The sequence below is a fragment of the Lepus europaeus genome, chromosome 1, assembly GCF_033115175.1.
Source record: "Lepus europaeus isolate LE1 chromosome 1, mLepTim1.pri, whole genome shotgun sequence".
Lineage (NCBI taxonomy): Eukaryota > Metazoa > Chordata > Mammalia > Lagomorpha > Leporidae > Lepus > Lepus europaeus.
The window spans coordinates 55,318,217-55,337,935 of NC_084827.1; the positions used below are offsets into that span (position 1 = coordinate 55,318,217).

At 44.4% G+C, this 19,719-nt stretch overlaps 1 protein-coding gene across 1 annotated transcript; it reads right to left on the reverse strand.

Annotated features, from left to right (window-relative positions):
• Nucleotides 1-1,027: 1,027 nt before the first annotated feature.
• NIFK (nucleolar protein interacting with the FHA domain of MKI67) lies at nucleotides 1,028-12,199 on the reverse strand. The gene is made up of 7 exons (XM_062178892.1): nucleotides 12,036-12,199; nucleotides 11,291-11,428; nucleotides 4,789-4,897; nucleotides 4,432-4,643; nucleotides 1,782-1,841; nucleotides 1,559-1,663; nucleotides 1,028-1,266 (listed from the first exon to the last, which is right to left on the reverse strand). The coding sequence occupies exons 1-7, from the start codon at nucleotides 12,138-12,140 to the stop codon at nucleotides 1,078-1,080; spliced, it is 918 nt and encodes a 305-aa protein (XP_062034876.1). The 5' UTR covers nucleotides 12,141-12,199; the 3' UTR covers nucleotides 1,028-1,077.
• Between the last annotated feature and the right edge of the window lie 7,520 nt (nucleotides 12,200-19,719).

A 19,719-nucleotide genomic window follows, 5' to 3' on the forward strand; every position in this document is an offset into this window, starting at 1 on the left:
AGAGACAGGGAGAAAGGTCTTCCTTTGCCGTTGGTTCACCCTCCAATGGCTGCTGCGGCTGGCGCACTGCGCTGATCCGAAGCCAGGAGCCAGGTGCTTCTCCTGGTCTCCCATGAGGCGCCCAAGCTGTTGGGCCATCCTCCACTGTACTCCCGGGCCACAGCAGAGAGCTGGCCTGAAAGAGGAGCAACTGGAACAGAATCCAGCGCCCCAACCGGGACCAGAACCCGGTGTGCCAGCGCCGCAAGGCAGAGGATTAGCCTGTTGAGCCACGGCGCCGGCCTCCACTTGCACTTTCAAAACCAGATATTTCTGTGTAAAATACCCTGACAGGTTAAAGGTGTACAACCACTATGTCAGTGAGATTGGTGGTCTTCATTTGGTGGTGACAAAAATGCTGCAGTTTAGTACTTAAACCTTTTTATTCTTTTTTTAAAAAAATATTTATTTATTTATTTGAAAGTCAGAGTTACAGAGAGAGAGAGAGAGAGAGAGAGAGAGAGAGAGAGAGAGAGAGACAGGTCTTCCATCTAATGGTTCATTCCCCAGATTGCCACAAAATGCCGGAGCTGTGCTGATCCGAAGCCAGGAGCTTCCTCTGGGTTTCCCATGTGGGTGCAGGGCCCAAGGACCTGGGTCATCTTCTACTGCTTTCCTAGGCCATAGCAGAGAGCTGGATCGGAAGTGGAGCAGCCGGGGCTCAAACCGGCACCCATATGGAATGCCGGCACTTCAGGCTAGGCGTTACCCGCTGCTCTACAGCGCCGGCCCCCTAGTACTTAAACTTAGTGATGACCTGTTTTCATGTAGGCAGAATAACTAAGGAGAGCTATGAAAGCTAAAAAGAAAACAAGACTAGGACAAGGACACTATGAAGCCAACCACTGCACCACTGTGCCTTAGCAAGGGCAGACAAGCCAAAATCACTGATTGGTTTCCTGAGTGATTCAATCAGATAGCTTGTTTTTCCTCTGAAAAATCCCATCAATGGTTGCATTCCGTAGTACCACAGTAACACTCAGAGTCATAAAATCATCACATTTTCCAGAAGATATATTATACAAAATACACTCAGGATCATAGATTGCTTTTTCTTCGTCTTTTCTTCCCTGAACGTGCAGTTGTTTGAGTCTCTTGTGTTTCTTCTTTTACATCAGATACAGGCTGTCTGAAAACTATTTCATTATCTTTCTCGTCATCTTTCATTTCAGCTGCTTCAGATTTTCGTCTCTCCAAATATGATGGTGTACAAACTGGTGTGGGGCCCTGGAATCAACAAGTGGAAATTTGTAATACACAAACGTGGAGTGACTTCAGGATTGACTTCACACCTGACAATCATCTCCCCTCAATTTTCACAAAGCTGTGTCCTGGTATTTTAGGCCTGCTTCTATTTTTGGTGGTGTAACAGCAGATCAAGTTGCCAAGTCACCACTAAAGTCCTACCAAAATATCACAAGGTTAAATTGGAAACCTAACAAAAGGACAGTAGCAGAAACTGCTTCTCTTCCCCACACAGTGTTTACCATGGTGCCCAGAATATTGAAGACAACCTTACCTGGCTATCCACAGACTTCTCAGGAGTGTTAGCAATACCTGAAGTCTTTTTTTTCTTCTTCTTGGGTATGCCAGTTTTCTTCTTCTTTGAAGGTACATTTACCACCTTCAAATAAATTTTAAAACTTTAGCAATCTACACATTTACCAGCTATGTGAACATAATTCTTTTAATTCTTTTTCTATTATCCGACATATAATTCAAAAAAATTTTAAAAAATTTACCTGGCCATTTGTAGAGTTCTGAAGATCAGTGCTTCCAACATTTTTCCCTTTCTGTAAAATCTACAATAAACACAGAAGTTAACAACAAGGAATCTCTTTTTTTTTTTTTTTTTTTTTAAGACTTATTATTTGAAAGGCAGAGATACAGAGAAAGAGAAATATCTTCCGCCCACTGGTTCAATCCTGCAATGGCCACAATGGCCAGGGCTGGGCTAGGCCGAAGCCAGGAGCAAGGAATTTCTTCTGGGTTTCCCAGATGGATGCAGGGGCCCAAGCACTTGGGCCATTTTCTGCTGCTTTCCCAGGCCATTAGCAGGGAGGTGGATCAGAAGTAGGGCAGCTGAGACTCCAATAGGTGCCCATGTGGGATGCCGGCACTGCAGGCAGTAGCTTAACCTCTATACCACAGTGCTGGCCTCTCGTCGTTTTACTTTTTATACATAACCATTAGTTACTCATGTATTATTGGGGAATCTTCCTTAAATGACAGAGCATTTTAATTTAAAAGCAAAACCCACAAACATAGTGAATACAGTGGTAGAACTGTAAGATGGGTCTAACTGAAGGACTGGCAGAAGCCGGAGGTTGGACGGAAGCCAAAACCTGGAGCTGGAGGACGACAATCCCAACTTCAGGAAAGCAGGAAGAATGTGAGAGCTCAGCCTATGTGCATCACGGTGGCAATGAAGCCAGTTTGCTTTTCCACTAAATAATAAGCAGGGTGCAGGGGGAAAAAATGCTTGCCTGTTCTTAAGCTTCACTGTCCCAGCTGCCAAATGCAAGAGATGACATGATGTTCTAGTATGTTAATGACCACGTTTAGCATTTGGACAAAGAATTGAGAATCAGGAATTGTTGCAGTTGATTTCTCAACAATGTTGCAGGCCACAGGAGGATAACTCGATCTTCTAATTTCTGGATAAGGCTTTGAGACTTAATAAACTTGGGAATAGGTGCCATTTCTTACCAACTACTTTAAAAAGAAAATTAATTTTATTTGAAAGGCAGAGTGGCAGAGGAAGACAGAAGGAGGGAGAGACAGAGATTTTCCATTTGCTGGTTCACTCCCTCAGTGGCTTTAACAGCCAAGGCTGGGCCAGGCTGCAGACAGGAGCCAGGAACTCCATCTGGGTCCCCCACATGGGTGGTGGGAGCCCAAGTACTTGGGCCATCTTTGCTGCTTTTCCAGGCACATTAGCAGGAAGCTGGATGAGAAGCAGAGTGGATGGGGGCTGATGCTTTAATACAGTCTGCTGGTATAACAAGTGGTATAACACACCTGTCCCCTACCTAGCTTTTTGGAAATAATATGACAGGATCCAAGGAAGACAGAAAACAACTTCAAGATTTAGTCAAGAAAAGAAAGAAGATCTTCACTTATCCCGGCCACACTCTAATGACCTGCATTCTTGTTTTATAGTAAAAGACAAACATGTCTCCTTTCTATGTCAGAAGGAGCAAAGATACAATAAGGTCTCCTAGTCTTACTTCCTCATAAGCACAGAACTTAGAAATGGATGAACACCTGTGCTAATGTAAACCAAAAAACTGATACGTATTTTCTATTTCTGATACATTCTTTAGAACTATTTCTAGCTTGAAAGAACACAAAACAAAACTTTAGAATGGCTTAAAAAGGAAGGTCAATTTACAATCTTACTTACTAATACTTATTGACAGGATCAGAGTGTACTCAAACAAACATCAATTCTGGTAATATCATCTTTAAATGGTAACCTCAGAGCATAATGATTTTTAATTAAAGAATGGCTCAACTTCAATAACTTGCCCACAAGGGGCAAGTGTTATGGTATAGTGAGTTAAGACACCCATAGCAGAATGCTGGTTTGAGTCCAAGCTACTCTGCACTTATAATCTAGCTTCTTCCTAATATGCCTGGGAGGCAGCAGACAATGGCCAAAATCCTTGGGTTCCTACTGCCCAGGTGGAGACATGGAGAGAATTCCAGGCTACTGGTTTCGACCTGGCCTGCTCTGGCTGTTACAGGCATTTAGGAAATGAACCAGTGGGTAGAAGATATATACCTGTCAATCTGCTTCTCAAAAAAAATTTTTTTTTAAGATTTATGTATTTGATATGCAGAGTTACAAAGAGGCAGAGGCGGCGGCGGTGGTGGCAAGGGGGAGTGGGGGCTGTTCCAGCCACTGGTTCACTCCCCGAATGGCCACAACAGCCGAAGCTAGGCCGATCCGAAGCCAGGAGCTTCTTCTGGGTCTCCCATGTGGGTACAAGGGCCCAAGCACTTCGGCCATCCTCTGCTGCCTTCCCAAGCACATCAGCAGGAAGCTGGATTGGAAGTGGAGCAGCCAGGACTCAAACCAGTGCCCATATGGGATGCCGGCACCACAGGCAGTGGCTTCACCTAGTATGCCCATAGATTAAACTTAACAAAAAATCAGATCAGGAAAGTTATGCAAACAGATAATCCCCTTAAGGAGTTTCTTCTGTATGACTGAAACAACTTCTAGAAAAATCTAAATGCTATGTCCCCAAAACTCAGTGAAATTCTAGTATATACACTGATTAGATACTTTGTAAATAATCACAGATGTAATACATGTTACAACTATTGAGGTAAAGTCCACCCACAAGAAAAGTCACACAAAAAATTTTAGAAAGGAATATTTACCAATGAGGGAAAATCATAATCAATTCCTTTTTTAGCTAATTTCTTTCTGAGTAGTTTTTCTTTCTTTTTAAATCGCTCCTCCATCCGTAGCTTTTGTAGAAGTGTCCGATTCCGATTATACCGTTTCACTGCTGGATGTGATGGCTGATGAAATGGAACATTCCATGCTTTAAAAAGTTCCTCATGTACTTTTTCAGGTGGCATAAAATGACCTATTTTTAAAAAGCTAAACGTCAGGCAAGTGGTAGAGAAAGGATTTTCATGTTACATTTAGAGTTTCCTCAATACTATTCCTCATATCACAATCAAGATGATGCAACTAATCTATCAGATTATGGATCAGCTAAGATTACTTACACACCAAGAGCCTTTCACCAAAAAGGTAGTTGTTCATTGTATCAGCAACTATCTTGGCAACATCCTCAGACTCAAACTCCACAAAGGCATAGCCTCTGCTATTTCCAGTCTGTAACGGAAAACCCACCACAAAAAGTAAAATTAAACTCTAACACAACGGCAAATTCCTAAAATGCTATTAATTTAAATAATGCATATAAGCTCCTTGTCAAATGTTACAACACCTTTAATTCCAACCTCAACTCATACATACTGGGGACTGTTAAGGGAAAAGAAAAGATCCAAGATAATCTGAATAGGCAGCTGACTTTCCAGTTACTCCCGGGATTTGGGTTATACTCAAACATGTTACATATCTGATCATTATGGCTGGAAAATATTTAATAGCAACATCCACTGTATAAAGGAAATCTGGTAGTCCCTCACAGTCCTTTATGCATTATCTTTTTTTTTTTTTTAAAGGTTTATTTAAAAGGCAGAGTGACAAAGAGAGAGAGTTAGGAAGAGAATGCGATCTTCCACTTACCAGTTCACTCCCCAAATGCTCCCAACAGCTGGGGCAGGATTAGGCAGAAGTTAGAAGCTAGGAACTCTATCTGGGTCTCCTACACTGATGGCAGGGGTCCAAGCGCTTGGGCCATCATCCATTGTCTTACCAGGTACCTTCAGCAGAAATGGAATTGTAGGAACTGGGACTCAAATAAGCACTGATATGGGATGCAGGCATCCCAAGCAGAAGTTTAACCTGTTGTGCCACAATGCCCGCCCCTCATTACCTACTCCAATAGCAGTCAGATTTAGTTATATACTCAGGATCCAGTAAGATGTTTCACAAACAAAAGCTGGTAGTACAACCTCATTTCACGCATGAGAAGTGAAAATAAACTAACTCCTCCATGTCACCAGGCCAGTAAAAAACCCTTCTCAGCAGTGGTTAGGGTCCTGCTTAGAACACCTGCATCACTTACTGAGTGTCTGGGTTCCAGTGCTGGCTCCAGTTCCCATTATGGCTTCCTGCTGGTACACACCCTGTAAGGCAGCAAGTGATGGCTCAAGTAACTGGGTCCTCACCATCCACAGGGGAAAACCAGACTGAGTTCTAGGCTCCAGGCTTCAGCCTGAAGGCATCTGGGGAGTGAAGTAGCAGGTGGAAGATCTCCGTCTCTGTCTCTCTGCCTCAAATAAAACAGCCATCACTGCAAACACTGCTCATTTTTGTGTTTATCACCTTCATAGCCAGGGATGAAGGAACAGTGACAACATTCTCTGAAGTGGCCTGTGTTCCTAACCTACACATTGCATCACAAACTGGATCTTTAAAAAAAATCTATCCCATTTGAACTCTATGGAGTTAAAATGCTCAGGTTTGGATCCTGGCTCTAACACTTTGTAAAACTTGAATTACGGGGGCTGGTGTTATGGTGTAGTGGGTGAAGTGCGCTGGCATCCCATATGGGTGCCAGTTTGAGTCCCAGCTGCTCCACTTCCAATCCAGCTCCCTGCTAATAGCCTGGGAAGCAGTGAAGGATGGCCCAAGTGCCAGGGCCCCACACCTATACAAGAGACTCAGAAGAAACTCCTAGCTCCTGGCATTAGCTTGGTCCAGCCCTGGCTGCTACAAACATTTAGGGAGTGAACCAGTGGATGGAAGACTTCCTTCTCTGTAATTCTAATAATTAAAATAAATCTTAACACTCACACACACACACACACACACAAATGATAAAAACCATTACTCTAACAGTGTTGCTATGAAGATGTGAAATAATCCATGAGCGCTCTACAAGATGTCTGTCATATTTACTCAATGTTAACAATATTCTGCAGTCTTTGCATTACATGTATTTATGGATATGGATCAATACTGGCAATGTGATTCTGGAGACAAACAATGAGTTACAAGTGACACTGCAGCTGGCAGGTTGATTCCCAGCACCAGCTATGTCACTGTCGAGCAATACTTGCACAACTGAGTCTAATGCACCAGGAAGATACTAGTGAAAACTGAAACACCTGAAAAATGCATTTACAATCCCTACTTCAAAAGAGAAGGCAAAGATGGTGTGGTGGGAGACACTATAACATCCTACTCCATATACCACCACTGCAAAATAATAAAACCTTTGACGAGCTACTTGAAAACACATCCTATATTACAAAAGAAAAACACCCCAAAAGACAAACCAAAACAAAACAATCCTGTCCCATTTCCCAACAACATCAGAATATAATAAATAGCAAACAGTCAAAACTAAGATGGAGCAGGAAGGCCAAAACTCCTTTAAAAGAAAAAAAAAAAAAAAAAAAAAGGTCCAGTAAAATAAAAAAGCATGTGGGTTTATTCAGAGAGTGTTGAAACTCACAAGTCAGGATGTTAACAATGGGTGAGGGGTATTGATTAAAATATCCTATTTCCCTAGATTTGAATTCAAAATACAAGTCAGGGAGGACAATGACTATATTGTTAACATAGAAAACATCATAAGATAATGTCCCACAAAAAGCGGAAAGTGTGAACAGTAAGAAATGATTACAATAGGAACTCCAGTGATCGACAAATGATACTCAAACACCCTGAGAATAAGGCAGATACAGAAACCATGACCATTCTATGTGCAGTGATTCTAAGGCTATGCTGTAAAACAGTATTTTTCAAAATCAGAGTGACAAACAATGGGTAGTAAAATCAATTTACTAAGTCAGAAAGGTAGTTAAAAGAAAACAGGATGCAGGGGCCGGTACTGTAGCATAGTGGGTATAGCTGCTGCCTGCAGTGCCAGCATCCCATATGGGTACGGGTCTGAGTCCTGGCTGCTCCACTTCCTATCCAGCTCTCTGCTATGGTCTGGGAAAGCAAAAGATGACCCACTTCCTTGGGCCCCTGGCTTCAGACTGGCTCAGCTCCAGCCATTGTGGCCATTTGGGGAGTGAAGCAGTGAATGGAAGACCTCTCTCTCTGCCTCTCCTTCTCTCTCTGTGACTTTCAAAATAAATCTTAAAAAAAAAAAAAAAAAAGATGCAATTAAAAAAAATCATTGTATTGCACGAAACAAGACAAGGCTTAGCCACTGTCTTACACAAATTAGTTATGTTTACATACATGTGTATGTGCTGGCCTGTGCTACAGAACTTATTGTGGAACAAAGTTAGAAATACAGTTCTAAAAAATCTGCCTACATTCGCACAAATAATGTTCACAGCAGGGTGGATAAACTTCATTCCAGACAGGTAATACAGTGACAACAAATGAATATATAGTTACAAGGAAAATACTCAAAACAGATTATTGAAGGAAAAAATTCAGTTGCAGAATGATAGATGTATCATATAGTTAATGTAGTTTAAAAACAACCCTATATAGTAATATAGATAAATGAACATATACCGAAGACTTAAAAAGATATGTAGCAATGAAAAACACCTCGTTTGTGGACAGTAATTTCCTGGATATGCGGAGAAATGTGACGACTGAAGGTATTCCCTTCTCAACAAAGAAGAGCCCAGGTCCAGGCTTCACTGCTGAATTTTACCAGACATTTAAAGAACTCCAATTCTTCTCAAGTTATTAAAACAACTGAAAGGGAGGGAATCCTCCCAAATTCTTTCAATGAAGCCAGCATCACCTTAATTCCCAGACCCGAAAAGACACAATAGAGAGAACTACAGACCAGTTTCCCTGATGAACATAGATGCAAAAATCCTCAACAAAATTCTAGCCATTCGAATCCAACAACATATCAGAAAGATCATCCACCTAGACCAAGTGGGATTTATCCCTGGTATGCAGGGATGGGTCAACATTTGCAAATCAATATGACACATCACATTAACAAACTGCAGAACAAAAATCATGATTATCTCAATAGATGCAGAGAAAGCATTTGATAAAATACAGCACTCTTTCATGATGAAAACCCCAAGCAAACTGGGTATAGAAGTAACATTCCTTAACACAATTAAAGCAATTTATGACAAACCCATGGCCAGCATCCTATTGAATGGGAAAAAAGTTGGAAGCATTCTCACTGAGATCAGGAACCAATGATGCCCACTCTCACCACTGCTAGTCAAGATACTCTTGGAAGTTTTAGCCAGAGCTATTAGGCAAGAAAAAGAAATCAAAGGGATTCAGATCTGGAAAGAGGAAGTCAAACATTCCTTTTTGCAGATGATGTGATTCTACATATAGGGGATCCAAAAGACTCCACTAAGACTACTGGAACTCACAGAAGAGTTTGGTAAAGTAGCAGGATATAACATCAATACACAAAAATCAGCAGTCTTTGAATATACAGACAATGCCATGGATGAAAAAGAATTTCTAAGATCAACCTCATTCACAATAGCTACCAAAAAAATCAAATACCTTGGAATAAATGTAAGCAAGGATGTCAAAGATCTCTACAATGAGAATTACAATACATTAAAGATACAAAAAGATGAAGAAATCTTCCATGTTTATGTATTAGAAGAATCAATATCATCAAAATGTCCATTCTCCCAAAAGCAATTTACAGATTCAATGTGATACCAATCAAAATACCAAAGACATTTTTCTCAGACCTAGAAAAAATGATGCTGAAATTCATTTGGAAACACAGGAGACCTTTAATAGCTAAAGCAATCTTACACAACAAAAACAAAGGCAGAGGCATCACAATACCAGATTTCAAGACATACTACAAGGCAGTTACAATCAAAACAGCTTGGTACTGGTACAAAAACAAAGGGATAGACAAATGGAACAGAACAGAAACACCAAAATCAATCCAAGCATCTACAACCAGCTTATATTTGACCAAAGAGCTAAAAGCAATCTCTGGAGCAAGGACAGTCTCTTCAACAAATGGTGCTAGGAAAACTGGATTTCCACATGCAGAAGGATGAAGCAAAACCCCTACTTCACACCTTACGCAAAAAACCATTCAATATGGATTAAAGATCTAAATCTACAACCTGATACCATCAAATTAGAAAACACTGGGGAACCCTGCAAGACATTGGCACAGGCAAAGAGTTCATGGAAAAGACACCTTGAGGCACAGGCAATCAAAGCCAAAATTCACAAATGGAATTACATCAAATTGAGAAGCTTCTGTATTGCCAAAGAAACACTCAGAGAAGTGAAGAGGCAACCGAAAGAATAGGAGAAATTATGTGTGAACTATGCAACCGATAAAAAGGATTAATAACCAGAATCTACAAAGAGATCAAAAAACTCCACCACAACAAAACAACAACCCAGTTAAGAAGTGGGCAAAAGACATTTTTCAAAAGAGGAAATCCAAATGGCCAACAGACACATGAAAAAATGTTCAGGATCATTAGCTGTCAGGGGAACGCAAATCAAAACCACAATGAAGTTTCACCTCAACCCAATTAGAATGCCTTTCATACAGAAATCAACAAACAACAAATGCTGGTGAGTATATAGGAAAAAAGGTGTCCTAGTCCACTGTTGGTAGGAATGTAAGCCAGTAAAACCACTATGGGAGACAATTTTGAAACACCTCAGAAATCTGAATATAGATGTACCACATGACCCAGCCATCCCACTCCTGGGAATTTACCCAAGGGAAATCAGCAAATAAGAGTTATTTGTACCACATGTTTACTGCAGCTCAATTCACAATAGCTAAGGCATGGAAATAACCCCAATGCCCATCAACTGAAGACTGGATAAAGAAATTATGGGATATGTACTCTATATAATACTACACAGTGGTTTAAAAAAAAAAAAAAAAAAGAAATCTGGTCATTTGCAAATTAGTGCAATAAGTCAGTCCCAAAGGGACAATTACCCTATGTTCTCCCTGATCTGTGATACTTCGTGGGACATTTTTTGCCCCTCTTCATATTATTTGTTGAACTCTATATGTAAATCATTTGTGTATAAAGTCAACTTAAAATAGAAAAAGAAAAAAAAAAATGTCTTCAAGGAGCCTAAACTCTCCTTATGGCCAAGACAAGAAAGATCTGAAACAAGCATATCATCAAGCTGGCACTTGATACAGCTGAGAGGTAGACAGCTGGGTAGTCAGTAAAATTTCTTCTAGGAGACTCCAAAATGCGAAAGGAAGCAGCTTAATCTCTAACTGAACACGCATAGGAAGCTGGTGCTATTTTACCCACATTTTGCAGATTACAAAACTGCAGCATGGGTATGCTGGCTCCAGGATCCTTTGCCTTCACTACAAATCTTGGCTATTACTGATGTCTCTAACAGAGGCTAAAACAAGTGTGAATCTGCTCTCAAACTGAAGTTCATTTACCCCTGAACAGGATTCATTTGCCAGGACTGGCAATTTAACTTGTGAACTTGGGGCAAGTACTTCTGGAACACAAACATTTAAAATTCTAATTTTGCTCTTGAGGCTGTTTGTTTCAAAACTCAGCCAGCCCCCTTTCCAGAGGGAAGTCTGAGGAGCAGAATGCGAGCACTTTGCATAAACTGTCAAGGATGACATGCGTTCGGAAGACACAACAGGGGATTCTGACTTACCCTTTTGCTTCTGGACAGTCGGAATCTTGTAACAGTGCCAAACTGGGAGAAATACTCTTGAATCTGGGTTTCATAAAGTGTTGGAGGTAGGTGGCCCACATAGATTACTCCAGGAGTAAGGGTTTCTTGCTTTTTTTTCTGAAGACATACAAACCCGATAAATCCTCTTTAATAAGACAATTGCACGGCAACAAAACTTGCAAAACCCCTAACGCTGGGTCCAAGAGCATACTGTTTCCGCTTAATCGTAGGCATCTCCCCACAAGGACAGCGGCCAAGCAGCCCACGTGGGCCAGCGCAGATAAGCAAGGACACGTGAACTTCGCACACGGGCACCCTTCAACTTGCAGGCAGATCGCCGGCTACCGGCGTCTAATCCGACAGTTCTTGAGACGCCCACCGACCCTCAGCGTCATCGCCCCTGTACCTTCCCTAAGCAACACTTTTAAGTTTCCCACATTGGATTTAATGCTGAAGACCCAAGAAAACACAAATTCGACGTCAGGGGACCTAGCTGGTGAGCAATGTCTTTCAAGAACCCCCAAATCCCTGGGGCCCCCCATCAGCGCCAGCAAATCGGAAGCGACGGCGCTAACTGGGTTCCTCAGCGGCCCCGCAGCGCTGTTCCCTGGTTCGGTCTCCGCCTCCTCGCGCGTCGCCACGTGAAGACCTGGAGCCCACGCCGACCGCACCGAACTTTCCGCCTCGGATCCCTCCTCCCCCAGAGGAGGCAGAGGTCGCTCACCTGGGTGACGCGCTTGCGGACTTGCTCCACCTCCTTCCGAAACTGTGCGTCTTTCTCCGGGTTGAGAGACAGAATGGGGCCCGCGGGTCTGGAGAAGTCCGCCATGCCGGAGTTGCGCAGGCCGACCCACGCGGCGCTCCCGGAAATGCCGAGCCTTCCGTGCGGAAGTAAGGCGGAAGGGGCGTGGCGAGAACGGGGCAAAGGTCGCGGCGCGGAGGCGTGCCCGTGAGGGCGTGGCCTTGGGCGCAAAGGGGCCCCTGCGCCGGGGTTGCTGCTTTCTTGACCATCTTCTCAGCCTGTTTTCTTTCTTTCTTTCTTTCTTTCTTTTTTTTTTTTTTAAAGATTTATTTATTTGAAAGTCTGAGTTACACAGAGAGAGATGGAGAGGCAGAGAGAGAGGGAGAGAGAGGTCTTCCATCCTCTGGCTCACTCCCCAATTGGCCGCAACAAATGGAGCTGTGCCGATCTGAAGCCAGGAGCTAGGAGCTTCTTCCAGGTCTCACACACAGGTGCAGGGGCCCAAACTTTTGGGCCATCTTCTGCTTTCCCAGGCTGTAACAGAGAGCTAGATCGGAAGTGGAGCAGCTGGGACTTGAACCAGCGCCCATATGGGTTTCCAGTACTGCAGGACGCCCCCGCTCAGACTTTTTTCTATCAACCCCAGTCTCTGAGGGGTCCGTGGGTGGAGGCCCTGCGGGGTACGCCCCTGGCGCCTTGCAGCCCAGCTGCGGCCCCCGCCCAGCTGCGCCCCCAGACCCTTCCCCCACCCATGGCCCGCGCAACTCCTCCAGGAAATTCTGTCCTCTGCCTGTTCCTAAGACGGGGCTGGATTTTCCGGGGGTAGGGCATGCATCCTGACACCCTCTTCCTCTGGCCCCTAACCCCTTTCAGGCAGGAGAGAAGGAAATTCTCGGAGTGACCTGAGAGAAGTATCTAGAACCTTAAAAATAGGGCCTTTTGGGCAGGTTGGTTAGCTTGGTCTTGTGGACAAGACCCCCACGTCGCGCCTCAGAGTGCCTGGTTTCAGTACTGGCCTCTGTTCCAGACTACATCTTCCTGCTAAAGCAGACCCTGGGAGGCAGTGGGAATGGCTCATTTGAACCGATTCTCTCCACCTGCGTGGGAGACCAGGATTGGTTTCCTGGCCCAAAGTTGCAGTTCAAGCCTGGGGTGGGATGGAGGAATTGCAGGCATTTGGGGGAATAATCAGCATATGGGAGGGAACTCTCTGTCTTACAAATAGACAAAAACAGGATCTATCAAGAAAAAGGATCTTGCTTGTATTCCATATTGGAGTGCTGAGTTCTCCATATTGTGTTTCCTAACCAGCTTCCTGTTAATGCACCTAAGGAAGGCAGCAGATGATGGCCCATGGGTTTGGATCCCTGCCACCCACATGGGAGACACAGATGGAGTTTGGGGGTCCTGGCTTTGACCTGGAACAGTCTTGTCTGTTGTGGGCATTTTGGGGGAATGGATCAGCAGATGGAGGAGCTCTTACCTTTCACATCAATCAATAAATTAATCTTAAGTCCAAAAGGAAAGGATCATAAACCCTGATAAGAGCGTTCATCACAAAAACAGGAACCAACCAAAAAAGCCAATAATAAGGGACTGGGTTAATAAACCTTACATGCCTGTTTGATGAGTAAAATCACATCAATGTTTCCATTTTAAAATTTACTTTAAAATATAAAATAAGGCAAAAATACCTTTTTTTATGGGGCAAAGACTTTATTTTAGGTATAAAATCTTTTTAAAAATATTTATTTATTCAAGAAGTAGAGTTACAGAGAGAAGGAGAGACAGAGAGAAACGTCTTCCATCCGCTGGTACACTCCCCAAATGGCCATAATGGTTGGAACTGGGCTGATCCAAAGCCAGCAGCCAGGGGCTTCTTCCAGGTCTCCCACACGGGTTGCAAGGCCCAAGCACTTGGGCCATCTCCCACTGCTTTCCTAGGCCATTAGCAGAGAACTGGATGAGAAGAGGAGCAGCCATAACACAAACCAACACACATATGGGATGTCAGTACCAAGGGTAGAGGCTTAGCCTACTGTGCTACAGCGCTGGCCCTAGTATATAAACTGACAAGGCCCACAGACTTGTTTCTTCTTGGGTGCACCCATGGTACAGCCGCAGCTGCCAACGGTCTTGCTGCTGGCCTCTGACAGGAAGGCTGCACAAGTGGCCCAGCCTTCTCTGGGTCCAGATCTCCCAACTGCTCCAGGTCATCATGGAACTTGTTGTCAAACCATCAGCTAGGATCTGGCCATGTTTTCCATCATTTATGTACTCTGTCCAAAAGCTCATATGGAAGTAAGATAAAAATGAAAAATTTAGTAGGAAAATATGCAGAACCATGGAGAATTCCCCAAAGATTTCAGGAAAAATCTAAGAGAAGTCCAACACACTGGAAAGCTAAGTGAGGGTCCTTTGGGCAAGGATCAGATTGTCAATGTTTAAAAGACATTTGGACATTGACAAAGGGTATAACTCAGTACCACCATACAAGATTTATTCACTACACACTTACTGTCTGCCCTCTATGGAGAAGGGTCCATGATGGAGTGGGGTGGGTGGAGGTGATTCAACCCCTTGGGGGAATCTGGAAAGGTAGAGGCATTTGGGTTTCAATGCTGGGTGGTGCCACTGACACTTAGCATCTACCCGTGTCAGACACTGAACATCCTGCAGTGAGTGGGACAGTTCACGCTGTTCTATTACTTGTCCACTGTTTATTCTTCCTTCCCCATTGGCCATGACTTCCTCTGGCTAGAGCTGAGCCCCTCACTCCACTGACTTTAGCTACATGATTTGTTTTGGTTGGAAGAATGTGGGCAAGGCTGGGATTGTACCAGTTCTGGGCCGAATGTGAAGTACTGTTCGGTGTTCCCTCACTCTCTTGTGCCCATGCCATCCATCATGAGGAGACACACAGGCAGCCTGTGCTCTCTTCCTGGGCCCTTGAGTAAGAAATAGACAGGAGACCTGAGAATTAAGCTCAGCCAACCCTCAAGCCTGTGAGTGGGAGATCAGTGTTAGGAGCACAGAGATTTGGAGGTTGTTAATTAAGCTTCATCATCATGGCATAACACTGTACAAGACAGACCCACTACTGTGCCATCAGTACCCCAACTGTCTGCCTGAAGAACGCTGGATTCAGAAAATGAACAAAATGGGCTGTGGGATGAGCATGCAGTCAGCAAATGACCACATCAATGATGGCATGATCACACATTGAAATCAGTGCCATCAGTGACAAGTGGAAGGAATGGGGAATGATTTTGAGCGGGAAGTCAGTGAAAGTTTCTCCAGGGATATAACCCTTAAGACCTAGGGATGAGTGAAAGTTAGGATGGGAAATGTTGCTTCAGGCTGACGGACCCAGCTGGAGGAAGCAGGGGCCAGCTCTGAGCACCAGGTGTCACCTATAGGGATGCAGCCCATTCAGGACCTTGGAGGTCAATGGAAGGGGATTCTTTGGCTTTTATGATGAACATGAGGGGCATTACAGGGTTGGTTTGCTTTAAATCAATATTTTTAAAAGATTTATTTATTTATTTGCAAGTCAGAGTTACACAGAGAGAGAGAGAGAGAGAGAGGGGTCCCCCATTTGCTGGTTCACTCCCCAGCTGGCCACAATGGCTAGAGCTGTGCTGATCCGAAGCCAGGAGCAAGGAGCCTCCTCGAGGTCTCCCATTTGGGTGCAGGGGCCCAAGGACTTGGGCCACCTTCTACTGCTTTCCCAGGCCAAAGCAGATAACTGGATTGGAAGTGGAGCAACTGGGACTTGAACTGGCACCCATATGGGATGCCGGCACTGCATGCGACAGTTTTCCCTGCTACGCCACACTGCTGGCCCCAAATCAATATATTTTTAAAGAAGTATTTACACAGAGCAATGGAGAGAGAGAGATCGACTGATCCTCCATCCACTGGTTTACTCCTCAAATGGCTACAATAGCCAGGAGGTCTGGGCCAGGCTGAAGCCAGAAGCCAGGAACTCCAGTATTTGGCAGGGGCCCAAACATACTGCTTTCCTAGACGTATTAGCAGGGAGCTGGATTGGAAGAGGGGCAGCTGGGAAATTAAGCCAGCACTTATATGGGATGCAGGCATAGTAAGCAGCGACTTTACTCGCTGCACCACAAAGTCAGCCCCAGGAAATTAACTTCTAAATAAACAGAACCTTAAGCATTACAATTTTACTGAGCTTCTGTTTGAGCAATTATATAAGGATGTTAGCAATAAAACTAAATGAGAGAAAATTCGAAGTTGCTTTAGAAGACCCCAAAATACTATTTCCAGATCATTAGGTAAGACTTGCTAAATAGCAATAAAAAAATCACATGTTCACTATGTAGAAATCACATAGGAACAATTTACTATGAAATTAATCTTTCTATAATATAAATTTATAAAGCACTATCTTAAGAGTGATAATCTAATGCTCTATTTGAACTGTTATGTAATCACTTAAAAAAAAAGCAACAGGATCAAATGAGAAAAAGTATTTCAGAACATAAAAAATTATTGCAGTATTTCTGGATTATTTTAATGAAATTGCTAACAACTTCAAAAATACTGTAATTACACTACCTACAAATAAAATGGAAGCAATGAACTTGTAAGATTCACATATAAACAATCTATTTTATGCATTATAATTTTTTTTTGACAGGCAGAGTAGATAGTGAGAGAGAGAGAGACAGAGAGAAAGGTCTTCCTTTTTGCCGTTGGTTCATCCTCCATTGGCCGCTGCGGCCGGCGCATTGCGCTGATCCGAAGCCAGGAGCCAGGTGCTTCTCCTGGTCTCCCATGCAGGTGCAGGGCCCAAGGACTTGGGCCATCCTCCACTGCCTTCCTGGGCCATAGCAGAGAGCTGGCCTGGAAGAGGGGCAACCGGGATAGAATCCAGTGCCCCAACCGGGACTAGAACCTGGTATGCCGGCGCCACAAGACCGAGGATTAGCCTGTTAAGCCATGGCGCCGGCCTGCATTATAATTTTGATCCATTGTATAAGACTTAACTAATAGCAGCAAAACTAAGAAAAAAATGAGAATCATTTTAGCAGAAAGAGAAAAATTTATCCGGTTGTGGTTTTGGATCTTCTGGACCCATGGATGCTTCAAAAAGTTTGTGGAAAAGTGGAATTAAAAGATATATTTATTTTGGTGTAAAAAGTTTTTGAAACCCTTGCATAGTTTTCTCAATGCACATTTTCCATGAACTTTTGAGGCCCTTCAATCATGGTGGATGGAAGGGTGACTCAACTGATATCAAAGGGTTGTGTGGACAGAAGACAGCGTCCAGCGTTGTAAGCAGGCACATTTCTCGTTGCCAGTGGAGGGTAGGGTGGGCCTGTGGAGACCCTCAGTGGATAGAGTTCTGCCTCACTTTCCAGAGGTGGGGGGAAGGGCAGAGGGGAAGAACCTCTGACAGGACAGCGCAGAGAATTGGGCTGGTAAGTGGCATCTATTAGGCTGGGGAGGAAGAGGTAGCCTAAGAGAAAGTCTCATATGCTGGCCAGTGTAGAGTTCCAGGACATGCTTTATCTTGTTTTATGGCAATCCTACCCTGTCAAGACAGACAGACCCTGCTGCTGTGAACCTGACCTCAGACTGGGGGCATCTGGTCCATGTGGAGCCCTGGGCCCTGGATCCTGCGGCCCTCAGGCTGGGCATTCTCCTTCTGTGGGGGTGTCTGGTCACCCAGGGGACTCTCAGGGTGTTTTCCTGGGCCTCTTCCCAATGTCCCATATAAAACATCCAGAACATAACACTTACATTTATGTTCTTGAACAATTTTCTTGTCTGACCTGTGCATTTTCTGTTCTTTTAAAAAATTTTAAGACTTATTTATTTATTTGAAAGGAAGAGTTACAGAGAGAGAGAGACTGAGAGAGAGAGAGAGAGAGAGTTTTTTTAAAAGAGTCATTTATTTATTTATTTGAAAGGCAGAGTTACAAAGCGGCAGGGGCAGAGAGAGGGAAGATTTTCACCTGCTGGTCCACTCCCCAAATGGCTGCAATGGCCAGAGCTGGGCCAATCTGAAACCAGGAGCAAGGAGCCTCCCCTGGGTCTCCCACATGGATGCAGGGGCCCAAGGACTTGGGCCATCTTAACTGTTTTCCAGGCCACAGCAGAGAGCTGGATGGGAAGTGGAACAGCCGATACTGGAATCAGCACCCATATGGGATGCTGGCAGCGGAGGCGGCGGCTGTAACCAATCATACCACAGTGCCAGCTCCTTATTTAATTATTTGAAAGTCAGAATCGGGGTGGGGGTTGAGGGGAAGAGAGAGAGAGAGATCGTCTATCTGCTGCTTTACTCACCAGATGGCCAAAATGGCTAGCACCGGGCAAGGCCAAAGCCAGGATCCTGGAACTCCATCTGGGTCTATCACGTGGGTGGCAGGACCCCAAGCACCTGGGCCATCTGCCTCTGTATTCCCAGGAGTATTAGCAGGGAGCTGGACCAGAAGTGGAGCAGCTGGGACTTGAACCAGCATTTATATGGGATGCGTGCATCATAGGTGGTAGCTTAACCTGCCATGCTACAGTGCTGGCCCCATCCTAAGCTTTGCTTTCATGGGAAATAAGCTGGCTTTTAGCATAGTCAGTGATTCACCCCAGCTTTTCTGGAGGTGTCCAGTTCTTTATGTATGTGGCTGGTCTTTGTATCAGCTTTGGAACAGTTCTACATCTTTTCATGGGGAAGTTTGCTCTAAACTGGACATTTGGTGAAAAATATTTCCTTTTTTCAGTGAGGTTCAGGCGGTTGATGCTGGTCATCGCCTGTCGCTTTCTTGCTGTGACTTTGCTGATGGAAGGGGGCTTTCTCAGTTTGGACACCTTAACCATGATGTGAAAGTACATCCTGTGCCTCACAAGCCATGGGCTTTGCTACAGCATCCAAGCACTAGGTGTAGGTGTCCAAGGACTCTGGCTGTGGTGCCAGGTGGAGACAGGAGGCTGCAAAGGCCTATACATGCCCTGCACAGAGCCCTTGGCCTGGCAGATGCTGGGGGCTGAAATCCAGCTGATGCTCTGGTCCACCACTGGTCTTATGCCTATGGGACTAGACTGGTGCCTTTTCAATTCATATCCCTCCAGCCAAAGCCTTCATTAACTCTAAGGTTAGACATTTATCTTGCGGAGCACCCAGAACCATCTAGAGTGGGGGGTCCTAGACGAAGCCAGCACAGTACAGCAGTAGTCCACTCTCTCTTGCTCTTCCAGTCTCTCTTTCAGCTGGCAAACTGAATAATCACTCTACAGTACCTTGCTTGTGTTTCTGCCATCTCCATGGGAATGCACTAGGTGTACCTACTGTTCCAGGAGGAAGAAGAAAGAGAAGTTGGGCCAACCAAATGCTAGCTGGGACTAGCCTACATCAGTCAAACACACACTGACCGTGACTGACAAAAGCAGCTTCCATTGAGAACACCACAGTGTCCACCTTGACCCAGCCCATCCTAGCCCTGCTGTTACCAAGAGCAGAAGAGCCACACATGGCCCAGCTCAGCCAAGCTCAGCCAACCCCCAGCTGGTCCACAGACTCATTATCAGCAAGATCAAGCTGTTTAGCTGGAAAAGCCAGGGTCCTCCAGGGCCCAAGGCACAGCCCCTGTAACTGTGTAGGAGCTTAAGTGGCCCAGTAGTCTTCCCTGTGGACAGT